General features: G+C 46.9%; 1 protein-coding gene across 1 annotated transcript in view; it reads right to left on the bottom strand.

Annotated features, from left to right (window-relative positions):
• Nucleotides 1-20,548, bottom strand: part of rxfp2a (relaxin family peptide receptor 2a) — a 33,856-nt gene that overhangs the window by 777 nt on the left and 12,531 nt on the right. The window contains 15 exon segments of the mRNA XM_064352743.1: nucleotides 198-416; nucleotides 2,376-2,786; nucleotides 2,901-2,923; nucleotides 5,738-5,878; nucleotides 5,880-5,936; nucleotides 6,249-6,320; nucleotides 8,092-8,163; nucleotides 8,373-8,444; nucleotides 9,734-9,805; nucleotides 12,517-12,588; nucleotides 13,325-13,399; nucleotides 15,339-15,410; nucleotides 16,480-16,551; nucleotides 17,786-17,857; nucleotides 20,464-20,535. Coding sequence (XP_064208813.1) covers nucleotides 198-416; nucleotides 2,376-2,786; nucleotides 2,901-2,923; nucleotides 5,738-5,878; nucleotides 5,880-5,936; nucleotides 6,249-6,320; nucleotides 8,092-8,163; nucleotides 8,373-8,444; nucleotides 9,734-9,805; nucleotides 12,517-12,588; nucleotides 13,325-13,399; nucleotides 15,339-15,410; nucleotides 16,480-16,551; nucleotides 17,786-17,857; nucleotides 20,464-20,535 — 1,574 coding nt within the window.

Consider the following 20,548-nt stretch of genomic DNA (forward strand, 5'->3'; position numbering starts at 1 on the left):
TATTATTAGTTGTAGTAGTAATAGTAGTAGCGGTAGCAGAAGTAGCAGTGGTCTTTATTATAAATATTAAAACTAAAATCGCTACAACAACAACACTAATAATTTTGCATTATTAATGTAAACTTTCAGACACACACACGCACACATGCACACACGCGCACACACTCACACACACACACACACACACACTCACTGACCCGGTATCTCCACCTCCAGCAGGGAGAGCGTCTTCACCAGGAAGATGGGCAGCCAGCAGAGGGCGTCAGAGAACACGATGAAGAAGAAGCGGTTGGCCACGGCCACGTCCTTGTGCAGCCGGCTGCGCAGGTCTGAGGCATTGATGCCCGTCTTGTAGATGGAGAAGAACATGCTGGAGTAGGAGAACACGATGACCAGGAAGGCCAGCAGGTTGAGCCCTGCGCAGGGAGACAGACAGACACAGTCAGACAGACACACACACACAGACACACACATGTCCACACACACACAGGCAGACAGACAGGCAGACAGACAGATACACAGACAGACAGACAGTCAGACAGATGGACAGACACACAGGCAGGCAGACAGACGGACAGACACACTGGTCGGCAGACAGACAGACAGAGAAACAGTCAGACAGACAGAAATGAGGCTGTGGAATAAACTAAAATAAGCACACCCGAGTCAAACACATTTTTGAAAAACTAGTTGCTGGTAAAATATAAACAACATACCGTATATACACACACAAAATGCCTTCTATGTCCATAAAGTTTTTTTTTGTTTTGTTTTGTTTTTTTAAAAAAGCACAGCAGTTTATTTGCAAAACATGGGGGAATACATGAAAGTGGCGACATTTCACACATTTCCCACAATACTGTGCGGCGGTGCGCCATCCAGACAAATATATTAAACTTCAAATTCCCATTTTATTGAGGATCACCAGGGAGGAGTCTGGCCGGGCTGAAGCCTCTCTGAGCCAGACGAAAAGCCCCCCAGGGAAGGCCGTGTGTTGGTGGGGGGGGTGGGGGTGGGGAATTCCGCACAGCCTCTTTGATCTGGAGGTGGTGGGCGTGAGCGGGCTGCAGACCGAGCGGAAGCTTCGCCCGGCAGAGTTCTGATTCCTGAGGGAGACGCTCCGCGGGACGCTTTCGGGCCGAGCCCCGCCTTTGATGAGGTCGTTAAGGAGGGGGGCCCCGGCGGACCCCTGCGGCGGATCTGTTCATTTTCGCGAGCGTCGTGAGCTCGTTAGCTCGTTAGCGGGCCGTCGTTAGCATGGCGTTCCCGTAAAGAGCAGCGGTGAAAAAACGGGCACGGTCGTTCGGTTTTTTAATTCGTAGACCGATCGGAGCTTTACGAAGGCGATTGAGGACCCATAAAGGGTGAGGTGTCTGGCGAAGTCCGCAGAGCACAGGCGTCAAACTCCAGTCCTGGAGCAGCGCAGCGCTCGCTGGTTTTTGGGGGGTGTTCTCGGCACCAGTGGTTCATTTAAGCCCCTGATTGGCTGAGGGATCCACACAGCTTGTTCTCGAGGTCTTACTTGGCAGCTGATTGAAAGGAAAGCACCAAAAAACCCGCAGACACAGCGGCCCCCCCTTGGGGTTCACTTTGACACCCCTGCTGGAGAGTGTCAGGCCACCCAGCCTCATACGAGTAGCCCCCTCGCGGATCGGGGTTCGATCCCCCGCCACGGCACCTTCTGGGATTCAATGCCTTCGTTATGTGACACCTTCTCCTACTTTCCTATTCCACATTATTAAGAGAGTTAAATAGCTAAAATGACCCCCTAACCTCTTCAAACGTCTTCCAACTTTTTCCGAGTGATTTTCCCAGCTCTCTCAAATTATATCTATGAAAGAAAAAAAGCCCTTTAATTAAATCGTCGAGCCAGTTGATCCGCGGTTTGTACACACATCAGAATCCGACGCGAGAAACCAGATGAAGAGTACAGTAACCGAAATAACCTGCTTAGATAGATCGATTTCCCGTGTCCCTGTACGGAATGTTCCCCGTGGTCTACTTTGCGTGAGAACAGGCTGACGGTATAAACAACTGCTTGGCTTATTGACAAGCCTTCATCGAATGGGCGGGTAATTAGTGTACACAAACACCTGCACATCAGGGAGCAAGGGGGAGTTCGCCAAACCCCCCCCCCCCCTCCCACTCAACCCCACCCCCCCCACCAGACCCGACCCCTCCCCACCCCACCCACCAACCCCCACCCACCCCACCCAGAATGTCCCCAACCCCGACCACCGACCCGACCCTGCCCCCAAACCCCACAGCCCCCCCCACCGACCCGATCCCCCAACATCGGACCCCCGCACCCCCCCCCCACTTCCTCCCGCCCCTCTCACACCAGAGCACCGGTCTGGGCGGCGGCGGCTCCTCACCCAGGAACACCCCGGTGGAGTAGGCCCGGGCGGCGGGCCGCTCCCGCCGGTCGGAGTGCAGCGGGAAGCAGACGCCGTTGCGGCCGTAGTAGTTGCCGAAGGGCCCGCGGGCCAGCAGCGGCGCGGCGGCGATGCCGCCGCCCAGCAGCCAGACCAGGGCCAGGGCGGCGGCGGTCTGGCGGCGGCCCGGCCGCAGGCGGCTGAAGGGGAAGACGATGACCAGGTACTTCTCCAGCGTCAGGTAGGTGAGCAGCAGCACCGACACCTCGGAGGAGAGCATGGCCAGGAAGCCCAGCGTGCGGCACTCCACGCTCTCCATCCACGCCTGCGCGTTTCGGTTGTACTCGCCCCGGAACTTCAGGTCGAACACGCCCACGAAGAACAGGTACACGCCCATCAGGCAGTCAGCGCCTGTGTGTGTTACACACGCAGGGGTCAGGTGTGTGAGTGTACAAATATACACACACACTATCACTTTCACTCTCTCACACACACACACGGTCCCACTCTCACTCTCACTCTCACACACACACACACACACACACACACTCACTATCACTTTCACTCTCTCACACACACACACGGTCCCACTCTCACTCTCACACACACACACACACACACACACACATCACTTCACTTCCCCTCTCACACACCACACGCACCTCCGTCGCACCTCTCACTCTCAACAAAACTCACTCCACACACACACACACGGCCTTCACTTATCTTACAACATTTTCATTTATCTCCACTCACAATCGACCACTAAAATATATATAACACAGGCTCTTTTCGTTATTCCACTGCGAACTTTATGACAACGAGACACAGAGACGTGGAACGACCTCGCAGTTTCTGCTCTGCGCTTCTGGAGAACGCGGACCCTTCCGTGTGAAATTCAGCGCTCGGCTAAAACCGACGGCCTGGATACAGTCAGCACGTGCGCTCATCACTGACTCACAGTTACACACCGCTCACAAACACACACAGTCAGGAGAGGCGATCTGGGAGACTGCTGATCAACTAGAGAAAAAAAAAAAAAACAGATTAAAATGTGTTTTTCAGCAGGTCCGAAAGCGATGGAGAAACGTTGAATCGCACCCCTGACCGAGGCGCCTGAGGGGGGGGTGGACTTGGAATGAAGCGCACGTTACGCGTGTGACACGGGTGGCGGTGTGTTAATTTGCGTTTTAATGTGCGGATCGGTCTCTATGGGGACTGGAGCGTGTGCTGCACGCCGCGTCCCCACAGTGAACCGAATCAGGCCTCTGACGCACAGGTTAATTACAGCCCTCGTCCCGAGTCTGTCATTTCACTGATCACAGCGCTTTTACACGCAGTGCTTGTGTCATCGCCGTGTTTATGTACATCTCAGCTATCTAGCTGCAGGCGTGTGCTTATTATTGTGTGTGTGTGTGTGTGTGTATCTGTGTGCGTGTGTGTGTGTGTGTGTGTGTGTGTGTCTGTGTGCATTGTGTGTGTGTGTGTGTGAGTGTGTGTGTGTGTGTATCTGTGTGTGAGTGTGTGTGTGTGCATGTGTGTGTATTTGTGTGTGTGTGTGTGTGTGTGTGTATCGGTGTGTGTGTGTGTGTGTATCTGTGTGTATCTGTGTGTGTGTGTGTGTGTGTATCTGTGTGTATTTGTGTGTGTGTGTGTGTGTATTTGTGTGTGTGTGCATCTCCCGGTCTCGGGCCCCGAACCGTGGAGAGGAACACACCTTTGAGTGCCTGGTCTGATTGGTTAACGCGACGCCCGGTGCGTGCGCTCTCTCCACCAGTCGGCCTGGCCGAGCCGAGCCCGATTCTCAAGCGGACCGAATATCACATCGTGTTTACGTTTAAATCCGAGAACAAAGTGTTCTCATACGTCCAGACCATCCTGCACGGAACACTTCCATTTTAATCAGACTATTTAATCGGAGTTTACAATGAATTCACTGTAAAAAATCACACTGCGTGAAATACATTTTCCGTCGATGTGAATTGTTGTATATTTATGAAATTTACAAATCGCCACGCGTGATCTCATCGATCCTTTCGATCGACGGTTCGTTTTGATTGACAGCCTTGTCCGACGCGAAATTCCACTTCGCGGCAAAGAAGTCAGGCGTCGCTCAGCGCCCTCCTCAGCCCCGGGACAGGTGGAAGGACCACCTCTTTCACCTGTGAGCCCAGCCCGAATAATGCCCGGATTTAAAGCGTTGATTCGGCGAAGCAGCGAGGAACACGTGATCGCTGAACTGCAAATCGCCAACGATAGCCAGTGCGCATCGGGAAAGTGCTGCACAACAGCGCTTTCTGCTCAGTTGATCGGCATTGATCAACAGTCACTCATGCCGTGTTCCGTTTGAAGGTCAACTACAATCTGACCTCTGTCGCCGCATTAGTTGCCATGATTACTTTCACTGGTGCATGCGGAAGGCCTTGGCAGAAACGTCCATCCAAAGTCAAATGGTTTTAAAAGATTTAAAAACACTCTTATCAGCAGCTGTGCACTGAAATGTTAAACGAAGGCCTCTTCGCCCCCGCAGTCCCGGGCTCTGGGCACTTGACAGGGAGTTTTCAAAAAATGCTTATCGGAGTCGGGTCTGTCGGTGATTCAGAACGCTACTTCTGAACTCACATTATCATCAAACGGCTTAACTGCTTACGAGCGAGATGTGTCCTGTTCAGTTTGTCATGCTGGCGGAGTAAAATAAAAATAATAAAATAAAACAGCTGAAGTTGAAAACATAAATGAAAGGGAATCAAAATTAACTGACATATCCAGCACAGCTGGGGGGGGGGTCACAATTAATTTTAACCAGCACTGGCATTTGTTTATATGATTTTTAAAAAGCATTTTCATTTGTCTAAGTAAAATGAAACAAATATCCAAAGCTTTCTTGTAATTGCTCTGCGATATATCGGCCTGTCCAGGGTGTATTCCTGCCTCTCACACAATGCGTGCTGGGATAGGCTCCAGCACCCTGGCCCAGGTAAACGTAAACAGGTGAGGTAAACAGGTTGTAGGTGACAAACAGGAGTAAAGGTGAGAAACAGGTGAGGCAAAGCAAGGTAAAATGTAAACAGGTGTAGCATAACAACAGGTACAAAACGTAATAAAAGGTGAGAAACAAGTGAGGCAAACAGGTAAAACAGGTAAGGTAAAAGGTGAGGAGGTAAAAGCAGGTAGACGTGGAAACAGGTAAATAACATAAACGGAGGTAAACAGGTAAAAACAAAGGAGTGAGGTAAACAGGTAAACATAAACAGTAAGGAACAGCAGTAAGACCGGTAACAAACGGGTAGGTAGCACAGGTGAGGTAACAGGCATATAACGTAAGAAGGTGAGGCTGACGAGAGGCATACCCACACTAATACGCGGCGTGCTGAGCGTTCTCGGCGCGGATGAGGGAGCGCATGCCGATGACGAAGAGGTTGCCGAAGCAGGTGACGAAGGCCATGACAACGAACCGAACAAATCGCGTTGGCCGCCAGGTTCCGAAGGACGAGATCCCGTCGAGTATGATGACATTCGCTCACGTGGAGGCGTAGGACATATTCAAACTTCTTAAAGTATCTGAAACAAATGGGATGCCTGCCCTTACCGAAAGGAGACGCACTGCAATATACTGCAGTAGCTCGTGAAACGAATATTTCACATGCTCATGTTGCAGACTGAAGAGCTTAATGTACTGCATATGTGCATTACTGTTTTTCAATATATTTAGTATGTTCCATTTCCATAAGAACATACAAAAACGTGACGAATCCAAACTTTGTTGGTAAGTGGCTAGGAACTATGGGAAACACGCTGGCATGAACAAGGTAAAGATGCCTTAGGTGTTTTTTTTAAAAACAGTTTCCTGTGAAACCACTGTCTAATACCCACATGTAGGACAGATTTGCCATCGGTCGAAACATCCGGGTCTGGATATCTGGGATATCGATGCCCTCCAGACCACTGCGATTTAAATAAATAACAAAAAAAAAGTATTATTCATCTCGTATTCCAGTTCGCTGTAAATCGGGTTAATATACAGTACATCTTTCGATACCACTTTTCGTAAAAACACAAAGACTAATAAATCTTTTGCGAGGAGCTTTTATTTACATTATCAACGTGCTAAAAGAGAATTTAAAAAAAAACAAAATACATTTACATTACTTCAGTGCTAAAAAAAAGTTTAAGACCTTATACATGAAACCAAACTGGCAGCCATTCATGGTGGCAGCAAACAATAAAATCATCATAAAAATATTTTTAATCTGTATGACTAAGCAGCACAAGACTAATCAGATAGCGCCTCAGAAACTATTTTTTTTTTTGATACCTTGCCCAGCCAGTTTCAAACACTGCCGAAGGTATGTCTGGTCTTTTCTTTAAATTTATTTATAGGGGAATCCTGCTCTGTGCCCTTTCCAATTCACCACACAATACAGCTGTTTTCTATTATATCCAGCATACCTGCATGCCAGGGATGCATTAAGCAGTATCGTCAAAGCACACACACACACACACACACACACACACAAACACACACACACACACACGCGCATGTACACATAGGGGGTATGTCCTACCCCACGCCTTCCAACCACAGATACTGTCTGCGACCCTCCAGGCCTGGAATTTGACACCTCTGGTATATAATATAAAATTCAACTCACATATGAGTTTGGGGATTTTTAAGCCAAGATACGGTGTGAACATGCATTTTAACCCATCAACAGAGATTGATTTGCAATTGTGCATAACCGACAAGTCCAGATATCAGTCATAGGAGAACTGAAAATCTAGAAATAATAAACGTATCTGAAAAAAATCTGTGGGCACTGCTTGGTGATTTAACACTCAGTGATGATCCTTGGGCGAACGTGAATAGCAATGCTTCTAGGGAACAGAGGCCATGTGACCATGGGATCAAGCCTAACGAATGAGGGGCCACTTCTGTGAGAGACCCTCTGCGACGGAACCTCCGACAGAGAGAGGCACCGAAGGCCTACGTGAAAGCCCAACGTCCATTTCTCCCCACTTTCCCCACAATGAAAAACACTTCCCCCTCTCTCTCAATGTTCCAAACGGAACATTCTAATGCTGATGTCACAATCACTAGTGCGGTCACTGAAAAGCAGCAGAGTTCTAGAACACTGGACGAAGAATTTTGAAAATTGAAACCTTACTCTTCAAAGGGTTAAAACCGGACATTTGATGTAGTTATGTATATTCAGATATACTGCATTTTCCATTCTTCTTCCCACGGTTTAGAGGAGTGGATTTCATGTGCAGTTGGAGCAGGCAGACTGCTGGTGGAAATAAGTTCTCTTGCATGGAGGTTTTGGGACAGCACTGTTGCGGAACAAACGCCCCCATCACCCACCCACCGCAGGAGATGCTTTTCAGCCAATCGCATGCAAGCCACAGCCGCTCCAGAACAATTTTACACCGGGCCAGCAGAGTTTCTCACCACACCCGACTAGGGAACCACAATCCATCGAATCCTGGATCCGCCCTTGCTTATTTTTCTATCGGTACTGTTACTGTTTTTTTCCATCTGTGAGTGTTTGTTCCTCACCCTATGAATGTGTCATATAAAAAAAACATAAAAGCGCAGCCAAAAATCTGTAAACCGGTCCTGAGGGCTTGGATAATGGCCCACAAATAGCATCCACCTGACAGAACTGTGTTTTCACGATGCACAAGAAAGCCGGGGGGGGGTATGTGTGTGACTCACAGCGACTGGAGCTGGATCAGCGGATCGAACTGACCGAGGCGCACACGGTGCAAAGGATTGTGGGATATGTTTCTGCAACAGACAAGAAGTACAGTCATTTCTCCCCCCACGATGGACTCCAGCGGCAATGGTGTAAACGGAAATAACTAAATAATTTTAAAATAAAAAACAGAATTACTCATTCCAGATATAAACTTTTAGGAAATACTAGGCTAATTGAAACAGTAGATATTAGCTTAGCCGCAAACAGTGCCACTAATCAATGGGGCCACTGGACTCACAAAATCTCCAGAGACTTGAGCCCCCGAAACATGCCGTAGGGGAGATCCGTGATTCTGTTGTTTGACAAGTCACTGAAAAAAAAAACCAGAAGAAAGAAACATGAGCAGAGAGCCATTAAACCGAGAAGGACAGTCTGTCCCTGACACTGAGAAAAAAACAGGCCTCTGACTGCACAATTTACAGGACAAAAGAATTAATGGTGAGAATTAAAGAATAAGATTTCCATCTCCCGCGTGCAAGGAAAGATACCTAACAACACGGAGAGAGGAAGGGAGGGAAGGAGAGAGGGAGGGAGGGGGAACAGGAAAAGTAAGGGGAGAGAAATGAATTGTGTTCTGCAGTCTCCTTGATACAAAAGGTCACATCTTTAGCCACTTACATTGTGAGTCAGATCTTTCCGAGCAGTCTCTGTTGTCAGGTTGTCAACATTTGCGAACGGACCGTCAATCACCAACTTGACAGCTCGTCAACCGGCCTAAACATTTTCGCTATCGTGAATCGACCAATCAGCGCAAAGGAACGGCACCCACAATTTTCCATTGTAAAATTCCACACCCTGTCAAACTGGAACCAAAAGTTCACCCACACAGAACGGCTGCATTAACTGCCAAAAACAGCCACGCCAGACAGTGTCACACGGATCGTTGGCACCTCCTTCCCTACAAGCCCAGGCAGCGATAAAAACAACAAAACAGATTCCATATCACTTCTATCTTCAATTATTTATAAATCGCTTTTTACACAGGGCGCTACGAATCACCGCGTACCGAAAAACTTTTTTTTTTTTTTTTTTTTTTGCATAAAGTTTATGACCATTATATTTGCGTCATGTGCTTTGAGACAAGGGTATTTTTGCTCTGATTGACAGAGGGCTGACTCCACTCAGAGGCAGTGGAAACCTTGGAGGCGGGCCAACACCATCATGCTGGAGGAACGAAGTGAGTCAGGCTGGCATGATCAATTTAATCAATCAAATATTACTGCATTAGAGACTAGGGCACAAGACAGAGATGAATACAAGAGAACAGATAAAATAAGATGAATATCAAATGATTAAAATAGGAGTTAAAAAAACAACCCAATTTAAAAAACCAGACTACAAAGGGAAGATCTTCCATCATTTTCTTCTTCCTCCGATGAGGATGATAATGGGTAGACCAAACGCAGAACTGAGCAGTGCATTCTGGGATAGGTCGGCTCTGGGTAGGGTGTCCATGTGCGGGAAAGGGGGGGGGGGGGTGGGGTTAGGGGGATGTCTTATGGTTCAGGCTAGTCTATTCATGCCTGTTACATTCGCCCCTCCGAAAAAGATAAAGAGAAAAGGGGGGGGGGGACGTGGGGGGGTGTGTGAATTACTTACAGCTCTCCCAGCATGCTCAGGGGCTGGAAAGTGTTCTCTGGGAGCTTCCTGATTCTGTTGTCACGCAGAGACCTGAAGAGGATTCGCGAAAATGATTGTTATAAAAGACAGAAGGTCACAACCAGGGGTGACATAAACGGAAGAGGAGTAGGACGATTTTAAGGGTTCTGTGGAAACATATTAGAACATAAAATTTTCTGGGGTGGATGGGCCCTTTGTGAGATCTTTCTTCGTAGGGCTCAAAATCCCTGGTGGCGCCCCTGGTCACAACAGAGGGCGCATTTATGTACTTATGTATTTATCACAGTCACGGCTGACCAGAAAAAAAAATGATAGGTGGGGAACAACAGAGACTGATTCGTGACCATAGTAACGCTCAGCCACTGTGTTGCACAGTGAATCGGTGTGATGGCAGCAATTTTTTAAAGAATAAGAACCCACAAAACACTGAATTGCACCGCTGAGAGCAGTGCAGCTGCTGGGTCACCGACCAGCTTTGCAAATGGCCACTGCAGTCAGCCAATAGCAGACAGCTGAGGGCAAAGCAAAATTTTTTTTAAAAATTTTAAAAAAGGACCAGCTGTGAAGAGAATAGTTTGCGAACTTTCACACCGCTAACAAACCGCAGTGTTAGAACACTGCTTCGCCAACAGACGGTGCGGGCGGTGGTCCGATGGGCGCCTGCTCGCCAAGACCCAAAACGGCAGAGCGCACTGCTCTCTCTCCCCGTCTCCATGGACACTCTACAGGCACTGAAAATCTACCATGGAGCCATTACAACCCAGTGAAGCGTCCAGCGTTCGTTCAACACCAACAGTGTCAAATTCAACTCTAACCCCAAAATGCGGACCAAATGTTATCCATTAGAAATGAACCAACACTGGTGAGAGGTTAATTAGCACGGGGCGTTTTACAGCACACCGCTTGCTGTGACGCAGAGACGCCACACCGTGGGACCAGATTCCCGCGTCAGAGCAGGCTCCGCCTCCAACACCGAATCAGACCGGCTCTCTACCGGCCTAACTGGCAGCAACCAGCCGATAAAAAAAACAAACACACATAACAACAGACGATGCTCTCACCTCTTAGGAATGGCGGAGCGCGACCCAGCGTGACTGGAGGCTAAAGGGCCGTGCAGTCGTAATCAGATTTATCTCCACCCGTACGTCTGACATTTAAGAGCCAGAGACTGACATGGTTACATTGTTTTGGGGTTGCGCTTTTACCAAACACTCTTTATCAGGAGCAGCCCGTCTGCCACCCTCTCTCTACGGTGAAAAATTCCACGGCAAACCCGTTGTCCCGTTAACGATCGAAAGGGTAAGGAGATGACGTACGCGCGTTCGGCCGCCGAGCTCTGACGACACGGGCGTGTGCGAGAAACGCCGATCTAGAGCGATTAAAAAAGGCACAAATACGCAGAGTCCCTGCACAGCAGTACGGACTCGCAGTAACTACAGAAAAAAAGACTTGCGGTACTCTTAAAAAAACGAACGCTAGATTGAGAATAATGGCTCCGTTTCGCGTGACGTTATAGCCATTTAGTCGACGCCCTAATCCAGAGCAATTTAGCGTAATTAGCGTGAACAAAGGAAAAGGTTTAAATTTGTTAATTGCCAAGTCCCTAGTAGCGATGAATGAGAATTCCACAGCCAGGCCATAACACCCTGGAAATAGGCCATCCTTTGTCAGTAGAATTAACGTGCGGGAGAGAGAATTATTATTATTGTTATTTTTGCTAGAACCATCAACTACACTGTCAGCATAGCCTACTAACCATTAAATCACACTCAGCTATCCTATGAATCATAGTTACAGTACATTAAATTGCCAAGTAGAGCAATGTGCAGTAGTGGAAGAGCATCAGCACTACTCTCAGGTATATATAAAAATGTGGCATCACCAAGAAGGCACAGAGACCCATTTATAATCACTAAGGGTAATATTAACCTAGCAAATGACCATTCGTATCGGAACAAAAGAAGGTGCAACTAGACAAGTGGCACTATCCTACAAAACAGAGCCAGCTGTCCTGTTATAAAGTGATGGGACAACAGATGTAAATGAGCTGCTAGCTAACTCTGGTGCAATTACTTTTTAATTGTGCACTGTCCCTGTAAAAATAAACAATAAAATATAATAAATAAATAAATGGTCAAGCGGTGAGGAGATCCTATCAGATCCAAATATCAATTTATTTTATTTTATTTTTTTTGCAGATTTATGAAAGTGGAAATTGTGGGCGGTGAGAGAAACGCCCCGACGAGAAGGACAAAATGGCCAAAAGCTTCGCTGGATAAAAAGCTCGCCAGCGCCACGGCGAACTCAGTGATAAATTAAGCCCTACGCTATGTTCGCGGAAATTTCCAGAAGCTCAATAATTCCGGAGTAAGGAACCGTGTCACCACGGCATTTACCGCTAAAATCTTTCACACCCCAAAAACATATTCCACACGTCTTTAATTTCACGCTTCGAAACCCACGGACAAAAAGAAGGCGGAGACCAAGAGCTCCAAAAATTAATTAAATTAAATTAATAACGGGAAAAACAATGGCAAAGTGTACGCTATGGAAAAATACCATATGGAACAAGAAACAGAACTGTCCTGCATGAAATGGGATCAAGGTATACACAATAATATTATACCCTTGATACTGTAGTAGATTAAGCAAAGCGTGTGTTTACTTGATGATAAACTGTCAAACGTGTACAGTATGGATGACCCCCCTAAAGTGCTTCCACTGAAGCGCCACCGTGTGGCGGGGACGAGATAACGACTCACAGTACGGTCAGCTCATCACAGCTCAGGAGCGTGGAGAAGTTCAGCGTCTCCAACCGGTTCCCCTCAAAGTCCCTGAGAGAGGGGGGGGGGGGCGGGAGAGGGAGGGAGAGGGGGAGAGAGAGAGGGAGAAAAAGAGAGGGAGATAGGAAGAGAGAGAGAGAAAGAGATGGAGGGAGAAAGGGAGAGAGGATGCATTATTATTATTATTATTATTACCTACTAATACTGGTGTTGTTTGTTGTTGTTATCACAGTAAGATATAGCGATTGTTCTATTCAATTTATGTTCATGTGAGGAGAGACTGTCGGAAGAGTCTGAATTTGATAGAGCGAGGGTAAAACCGAGGGTAAATAACGGTTTTAAAAAATCCTTCAAGGATTATGACAACGTCCGTGATGTATGATGGATTCTTCTAAAGCCCTTCAAGGCTAGACAAAAAAAAAATGATATTCAGTAAATTAATAAATAAATAAATAAAAAAACGGGAAAGAGGAAAAAAGTACTAACCCAATGCAAAAGTTTGTTGTCTATTTAATAGCAAGGTTGCACAAATAATGCATTTATTGCAATCTAAGGGGGTTGCTGCACAAGAAACCATTCAGCAGGCCTTCTATTAAACTCTCAGCGATGCGGGGCGAGGGAATGGCAATCATGTCGAGCGCGGTCACTGTTCGCCGATTAATTTATCGCTCTCTGTCTGTGAGGCCCGTTTGATTAGCATCTGGAGGGAAAAGTCGAAGTTTACAATGCCCATTAGTACAGCCCCCTAATCACACAGTAGGAGAAGGCAACAGGGAAGCGAACTTACAGCCAGCTGAGTGAGGGCATGTAGTAGCACAGTGCAGTCTTGGGCAACTGCTCCAGGGAGTTATTCACCATGGACCTGCGGAGATCACAAAGCAAAAAAATGAAACTAACACTACCCAGCATCCACCACCCTGACCACAACACCCCCAGCAGACACTATTCTAATACACATGTTGGCCATGTTTTTCTATACTGGGATTTGAGTCTCAAATTTCTTTCTGGAGTTAGGGGTTTGAGGTTGCAATTGCTATCTGAACCTTTCGCACACTGAGGGGTGGTTGAGACACAAATTCATCACAAACTAACGGTTCATTTTTTTCAATCAATTTCTCAGACCTGGCATGATATTGCCTTAAAGAGACCGCGAACTGGACCTGTACAAATCATTTTAAAACCTTACATTCCGGTCGAAAACCAGCCAACGGTCAACCCTAACTTCAAAGCCAAATGCCTACTAAAGGAACAACGCAACCAAAAACGAAGCTAATTGTTCTGCAACAGAAGGTCACAGGAAGGCTGTAGATTTTCAGCATACAGTTGGACATGAAATAATGGCCAAAAAAAAAAAAAAAAACTAAAATGGTCTCCAACTGCTCTCCCGAACATGCGCTAAAGCAGAACTGCCCCCGCTGGCCACAGAGGCCGTTTGATGGCGGCCTCGGCGTCGGACGGCGAGTGATCCCCACGGCTCTCATGTCTGAAGTCCGTGTCACATTAACGAGCACATTGCATTAATTAGTGCTGGTGTGAACTTTCCCCAAAAAGGCGAGAGGAGTCCCACGGAGGCTGTGGGGGAGGGGGCAGAATGTAGATCACTCCTGAGAGCAGGTGGGAGAGTGGCGTGTGGCTCCGCCTCCACTGGCCTGACACAGTAGCGCTGTACTCACGATTCTGGCACGTCTTGTACTGTTCTACAAATGTTTCTGTCTCCATTCGTCTGTGTGTGTGTGTGTGTGTGTCTGTGTGAGTGCGTGTGAGTTTCTGTATGGGTGTGTGTGTGTGTGTGTGTGTACACGTGTGTGAGTGTGTGTATGCCTTTGTGCGCGTGTGTGTGTGTGTGCATGTGTGTCTGTGTGTGTGTATGCCTGTTTGTGTGTGAGTGCGTGCATGTGTGTGTATACGTGTGTGTGTGCGTGTGTACGAGTGCGTGTCAGTGCGTGTGCGCATAAGTGCACTCCTATGGCTTAGACAGGATGCCTCACTACCTGAGGTGACGAACAGACACACAAAGAGAAGACTGATGATGGAAAGATGGTGAGCAAAAAAAAAAAAAGATCCATCAGCGCAGAAGAGAGGTGCTATCAGACAGCAGAAACAGGTAAAGGACAGATGGAGGGGTGAGAACATTCCCTTCTGCATCCTGAACAGCACGACTTCTTCCAGTCCATCACAAGAGGAGGAGGAGGAGGAGGCGGGGGGGGGGGGGGGGTGTTGCCAGTCATATGTAAGGGGTGGCCAGAAGGCCAGATACAGAGAGGCGGTCATTTTGTTGCAATTTTGGCCGAGACACCACAGATAACAGCCCAAACCCCTCTGAAAAGCACCGCGGGAACTTAAATTACCGCAGTGAGTCAGGGGCCTCCCTTCAGCTTTCATCTCATCTGAACGACTGCACCTCCAGCATCACAGTGTCCCCATCGCAGTGCCGGGGTGTTGCATTTTCTTTCTGGTTCAGAGGGAATGAGTACCCCCGACCGACCCACAGGTAGTAACTAAGCCCACACCTGCTAATCAATCTAGTTACGTTCCATAAGGCTATAAAACCTGGTAGGTTAGGCTACCTCTGTGCTGGACCGATGGTCGGGGAAGCGCCCCAGCACACACACATAAAACACCCTCATATATGTCATAGCGTTGACACGACATTCCAGTAACGTTGTGAGAACGTTTTTTGTGTCCGCTGGGAAGCTACAACCCTGATCATGGAACGAGGGAATAAAAGCGTACTGCACATCGAAAAAAAAGGCCTTTCACTCACCAACCGGATGAAAACAGACAGAGTTAAAAACACTCACAGGAAAAACAAGGCACTGAGGCCGATGAACGTGTCCTGGGAGATCTTCTTCAGCGGGTTATCGTCCAGAATTCTGAAACGCGGAAACAGGAATAAGCCGGCGTGGTAACTGTATTTTCATATGCGTCACATCTTCCTGCTTTTTGGTCTACCTTGACATTGAGCAATGTCAGCTTGTTCAATTTTGCTTGGGATTGAAATAACCATCTCCTTTCACTGTCACATTTTAAATGCATCTGAGAAGTAAAAATGCAATTAATTAATTTTGAAAAAATTCTGCACCTAGGAGTTTCAGGTGTCCCTAAGAAGCACAATAGACGAAAGGCAGCAAAAATGTGACCATTTTCAAACGCACATACTGTACACACAACATTTTTCTATGGCAGGAAAATATTACAAAGTATGAAAAAACAGTAACAATACTGCAGAATCACAAACCCGCCGGTGGCCACATTCAGACACTGCTGTGCCGTGAGTAGCTGCTGATTTAAAAAAAAACACGGAATGCCCGCTCCCACGCCTTCCGGTAAATTGGAAGCCAGCGCTTCCCGTTGGCAAGCTCGTTCGATTAGTCATAACTCAGCTACAGCTCCCAACCCACAGACGAAAGCTAGCATCGGTAAATGCCATAAATCTTTTGTTTGCTCCTCGAAACACATTTACGGGATTGCAAATGGTACATGTAGGTCAGACTCTGGGTGTGGAGCCAGAGTTACAACAACTGAGGCCACTTCCTGACTGCTCAGTGGTTTCTGCCACGTCCAAACTGCGTTTCATTTGGTAACCATTTCAGAGTAGTTACGGTCAGTTCTAACCCTTGTGAAAATGTGAAAAGACCCTTGTGAGGAATAAAAATTCAGTTCGATTTAGGATCGTTCACACGGATAATACTGAATGAGCTGCGATCAATGTTCTAGCATCACTGCTCAAGTGTTATATTTGAACTTGAAGGGGCATTATAAATCATTTTCTCCCTGTACACACCACACCCCCCCACCGCCCCCCCCCCCACCTCCCTTGGTCTGACCAGTGGACCTGGCTTCAAGTGGGCATGCCTGTTAACTTGTAACACATCGGACCGTTCCCATAGCAACGCCCGCAGAAGTGGATTTAGATTCTGTGGTTGGTGGTATTGTACTCACAGCCAATGTAATGTGTAAAGGTCACTGAATACTCCAGGTCTTAGTGCGGTGATGCAGTTCTGACTGAGAGACCTGAGAGAGAGGGGGGGGGGGGGGGGGGAGGGAGAACGAGATATGTTTTATCACATTTCTTAAGTTTAGTACAAAACATCCAAAGTAGCAACCCTATATGCAACCTCGTACCTGCAATTTTTCCTTGTTTCGGAAAACTAAACAAATTAGAGCACTGGCGTTTCTGAAAGCCCTGGCACATTCCCATGCATGGATTTCCTTTCATGGATCTTCAATCACCCAAAGCTCAGCTCCGTTTTTCCCTCCCCCAATCAAAACAGCCCGAACACAGACTATCCATCACACCAACCCTGTGAAAATCTTTTAATAACATTCACGTGGGCAATGTGTCCTTTTTTTCCTCTTCAAACTTCACCGCATTTAGAGAGAGTGTCTAAATTCCAACACAAAATAAAAACTGGAGAATCATAAAGAGATTGCAGGCTCAGGTAACAGGCACTGGTTAGCAGGTTCAGGCATCTTCAGGTGAGAGAATTAGCTTCACTGTTTTGACACAAGAACGTCGACGACTCTGGACTGCTTTTGCACACAGTCAACGTTTTTAGCTTAATCTTAATTTAGCCCTAATCAGTTGGTTTTCAAGATGAGCTCATCAAATGAACAGCCAATGCACACACACAGATGTAACGTATTTGGGAGGGTAGCCCTCACCAAGCAAATATTTGCCATAATTTAATGATTCTGATTAGAAGGACGGATAATTAATTTTCCTTCCCACCAAGGCACAGTTTCCCAGCAGCACTTTCCAGCTAAATCCGCTTGTAACTCCTTCCACCGATTCCACGCAACGCTACACTTTATACCCACTGACATCATAACATTGGTTATGGATTAACAGCGAGCAGAGTATTCAAGCTTTGAGCCAGTCGTAATAATAATGGCATTAAAATTCAAGAGCCACTTTTCTCACTGGCTACACCGTTCATACGAAGGACACAAGGATGAAACCACAGCCTAATACAGCCCTTTCCTAAATGCTTTGTACACACGGTGTTATGTCAGCCTCCGTGGGTTTGTTGCTGGGGAAATCGTGTTGACCCTTTAACCCTTTTGTGATGTGAGGTCACAAATATGCGATTAGAATGTCCTTAACTGAACATTCTAATGATGATGTCACAATCACTGCTGGTGACCGAAAGCAGTGGAGTTCTAGAACACTGACTTTTTGGAAAAAAAAAAAAACGTCCTGAAAACCGACTCTTCAAAGGCCTAAAATGGACGAAAGAGGACTCACAGTTTCCTCAGTTTGTACAGCCCACTGAACGCACGGGTGGAAACTGACTCAATGCTGTTGTTCTGCAGGAACCTGTCAGAGAGAAACAAAGACTCATTTCAGAAAGTTTTTTTTTTTTTCCAATCATTTTGTAAAGGGCTTTTCAAATGATACATCCCTTAACTTAAAGACCTCATCACATGTTCCCCTTCGTAACTTAAGATGGAGTTTATTGTCAGAACTAAAAACCTTATCTTGTAACTTTTAAATTAAAGGAATGTTTGCAGGACTTTAATTTAATTTAATTACATAAAGGGGGGGAAATTGGCTTCTCGGCAGCCGTAAGTGCACAGAACCGTGAGGCATATTCACAGAACCCCACAAATGTCCCACCGTCCCGCACCGGCACGGACATGTTCGGGGACGCAGGTCTTTCAGCCCTTCGTTCAAACGTGAGCGAAAAGAATGAACATAGGTCTGATTTCTGCACTACAGGATTGTCATCATTTTCCAATGAAATAACGGGCCTGTCCAGTTTGGTCTCAGAACAAACAGTTTTTCTTCATGTTTGTTCTTTTGCGGGTGATACAGGAGTTCCTTCAGTCGTAATTTACGCAAGACGTTCGAACGCGACCATCCCTGCGCCCGTCGCCTTGCAATAAATTCAGCTCCTGGTGGTCTGCCAGCAGGACAAAGACAAACCCGAACATCACGAGCCAAGGAATCCCAGGAACCGAACCCGCGTTTTGTCCCTGCGCATGAAAACAAACTCCCGGCCACTTAAATCGGCGACAAGACAAGAATGCGCCTGACTGGCCGAATCCGGGTCCTCCCTGAGCCCACAATGCTTTGCTTCTTCGCCGGTGCTAACAGCTGAACTGGATGACTCGGCGCTCACGGGGAAGAAGGGATTTTCTCCTTAAATGTGAAGAACGACAACCTGAAGTGCTGAAAGCCCCTTTCTGGACTGAATGTGATTGTGTTGCAAAGTCGATCACGCGAACACGCCGAGCCCATTTGAGCCGCAGGGTGAATTTAATCGCCGGTTTATATCCCTTCCAACTGCACTCCATTATAAAGCGAAAAAGCTGAGTGCGACAGATTAATGATGTTCTGTCACCGATGATCACGCATAATCTCAAACAATTAGTGTACCGTGTACTTCACAGAAGGCAAAAGTGCATTTGTTTCTGCATGTTTTATTCAGGGAAATAAGACAAGTACCACATTGGCTTACTGATTAATACATTGCTGAGACCTGCAGAAAGAAACATCAGAATTCATGATAAAACAAACAGAATGTTCTCTAAAAGCAAGCAAATGCTTCAACCTGGATTCAATCAACATTTGGCCCTACACAATGTAATGCAAGTGTTAAACGGTTTTCTTCCCCCTGCAAAAGCAGTTTGTCTCACCAAACTGCTTCTGATAGATTTCAAAAACATTATGTTCTCAAATTGAACCTCATAAAAAAGGAAACAGTTTTACAAAACCTACGCAGTCTGGCTACATGCAACCAACAGCAGCCCATTAAAAAACAGCTGGTTTCAAACCAATGAATAAAATTTTAAAAACTGTTATTTTACGCTGGTGATATGGAGTATGTATGAAATGGTGCAATCTTGGTTGAAACCCTAGGTCCTCAAATTCCATCCCACCAATTAGCACTGAGAACGTTGCCCAGAAGATAGTGTTCCATAATTGTAAGCTGATGTCATAGTACCGGTGATGTCACTGCACCAATCAGAACCACCCGCAGAGAAGATGAAAAGGAAGTGTGATTTGAGTACCTGGCCAGTCTCAAGAGTCTGTGCTGGGCTTCACTGATTGGCTGTCCTCCCCCAAGTCTCTACAATTTTCCTTCTGTTTCTCTGCAGAGCGCCTTTGTCGCAGTTCTCTGTAAATATTGCTATCCAAATAAAATTTTATTTGGATTTGATTTCGATTTGGCGCTGTCTTCAGGGGCGTATTCGAGGGCAGGTGTATTCAAAGGCACTGGAATGTTAGGTGGATGTTTTTTGAAACGTGCCCAGCTAGCGGGCTAACGTCCTCTCAACGTTACCGGAATGTTCCATCGATGCTGTAACGCTGCCTTGCGTGGCGGCAACGCTGCGAGGACATCGTGTGTTAAACTGGGTGCAGGGGACCGAACTGAACTCCCACTTACAGAACAGTGATTGGCTACTTTGTTGCCATAGCGCTTGCATGTTACATGTACCTCCATCCAGCGCTTACGTTGTACTTTGTATCGTCGTCTCGATGTTGTGGCTTGCAATGCCTCCGAGTTTGACTTGGCATTGGCTAGGTCAGAAGGTAATGTTTACTGGAACTGGACTTAATGTGTTCATGGCCATGAATAGCTGCTACAAAATGAGTATTGTGCCTTATCGGCCCTGTGATTCTTCCAATGACCTTCGGTATGCACTTACTACACGTCGCTTCGGATAAAACCGCCTGCCAAATAAATATGATGTAATGCAATGGATGGTGACAGTGCGGGGGATTACGTGTAGGCTTTTAATACTGCCAGTAACATATTTCAACTTTGTTTTATTTTAACATACTGAACTTGTCTCGGTATGTTAACCGCACCAACAGCCTGCTATCCTGTTCGACAGGCGGAAAGCGTGAAACGTCGACAGAATGTTCAGCCCCCCCCCCCCCCGGTGAACGAACCCCAAGGCCTCGTGGGAACTCACAGCCTCAGCAGCTCGGGGTACTTCTCGAAGGCGTCATCCGGAAGCCTCTGGATGGCGTTGCTCCTCAGGGACCTGTCCGGAGGCA

The sequence above is a fragment of the Anguilla rostrata genome, chromosome 9 (assembly GCF_018555375.3).
Source record: "Anguilla rostrata isolate EN2019 chromosome 9, ASM1855537v3, whole genome shotgun sequence".
Classification (NCBI taxonomy): Eukaryota; Metazoa; Chordata; class Actinopteri; order Anguilliformes; family Anguillidae; genus Anguilla; species Anguilla rostrata.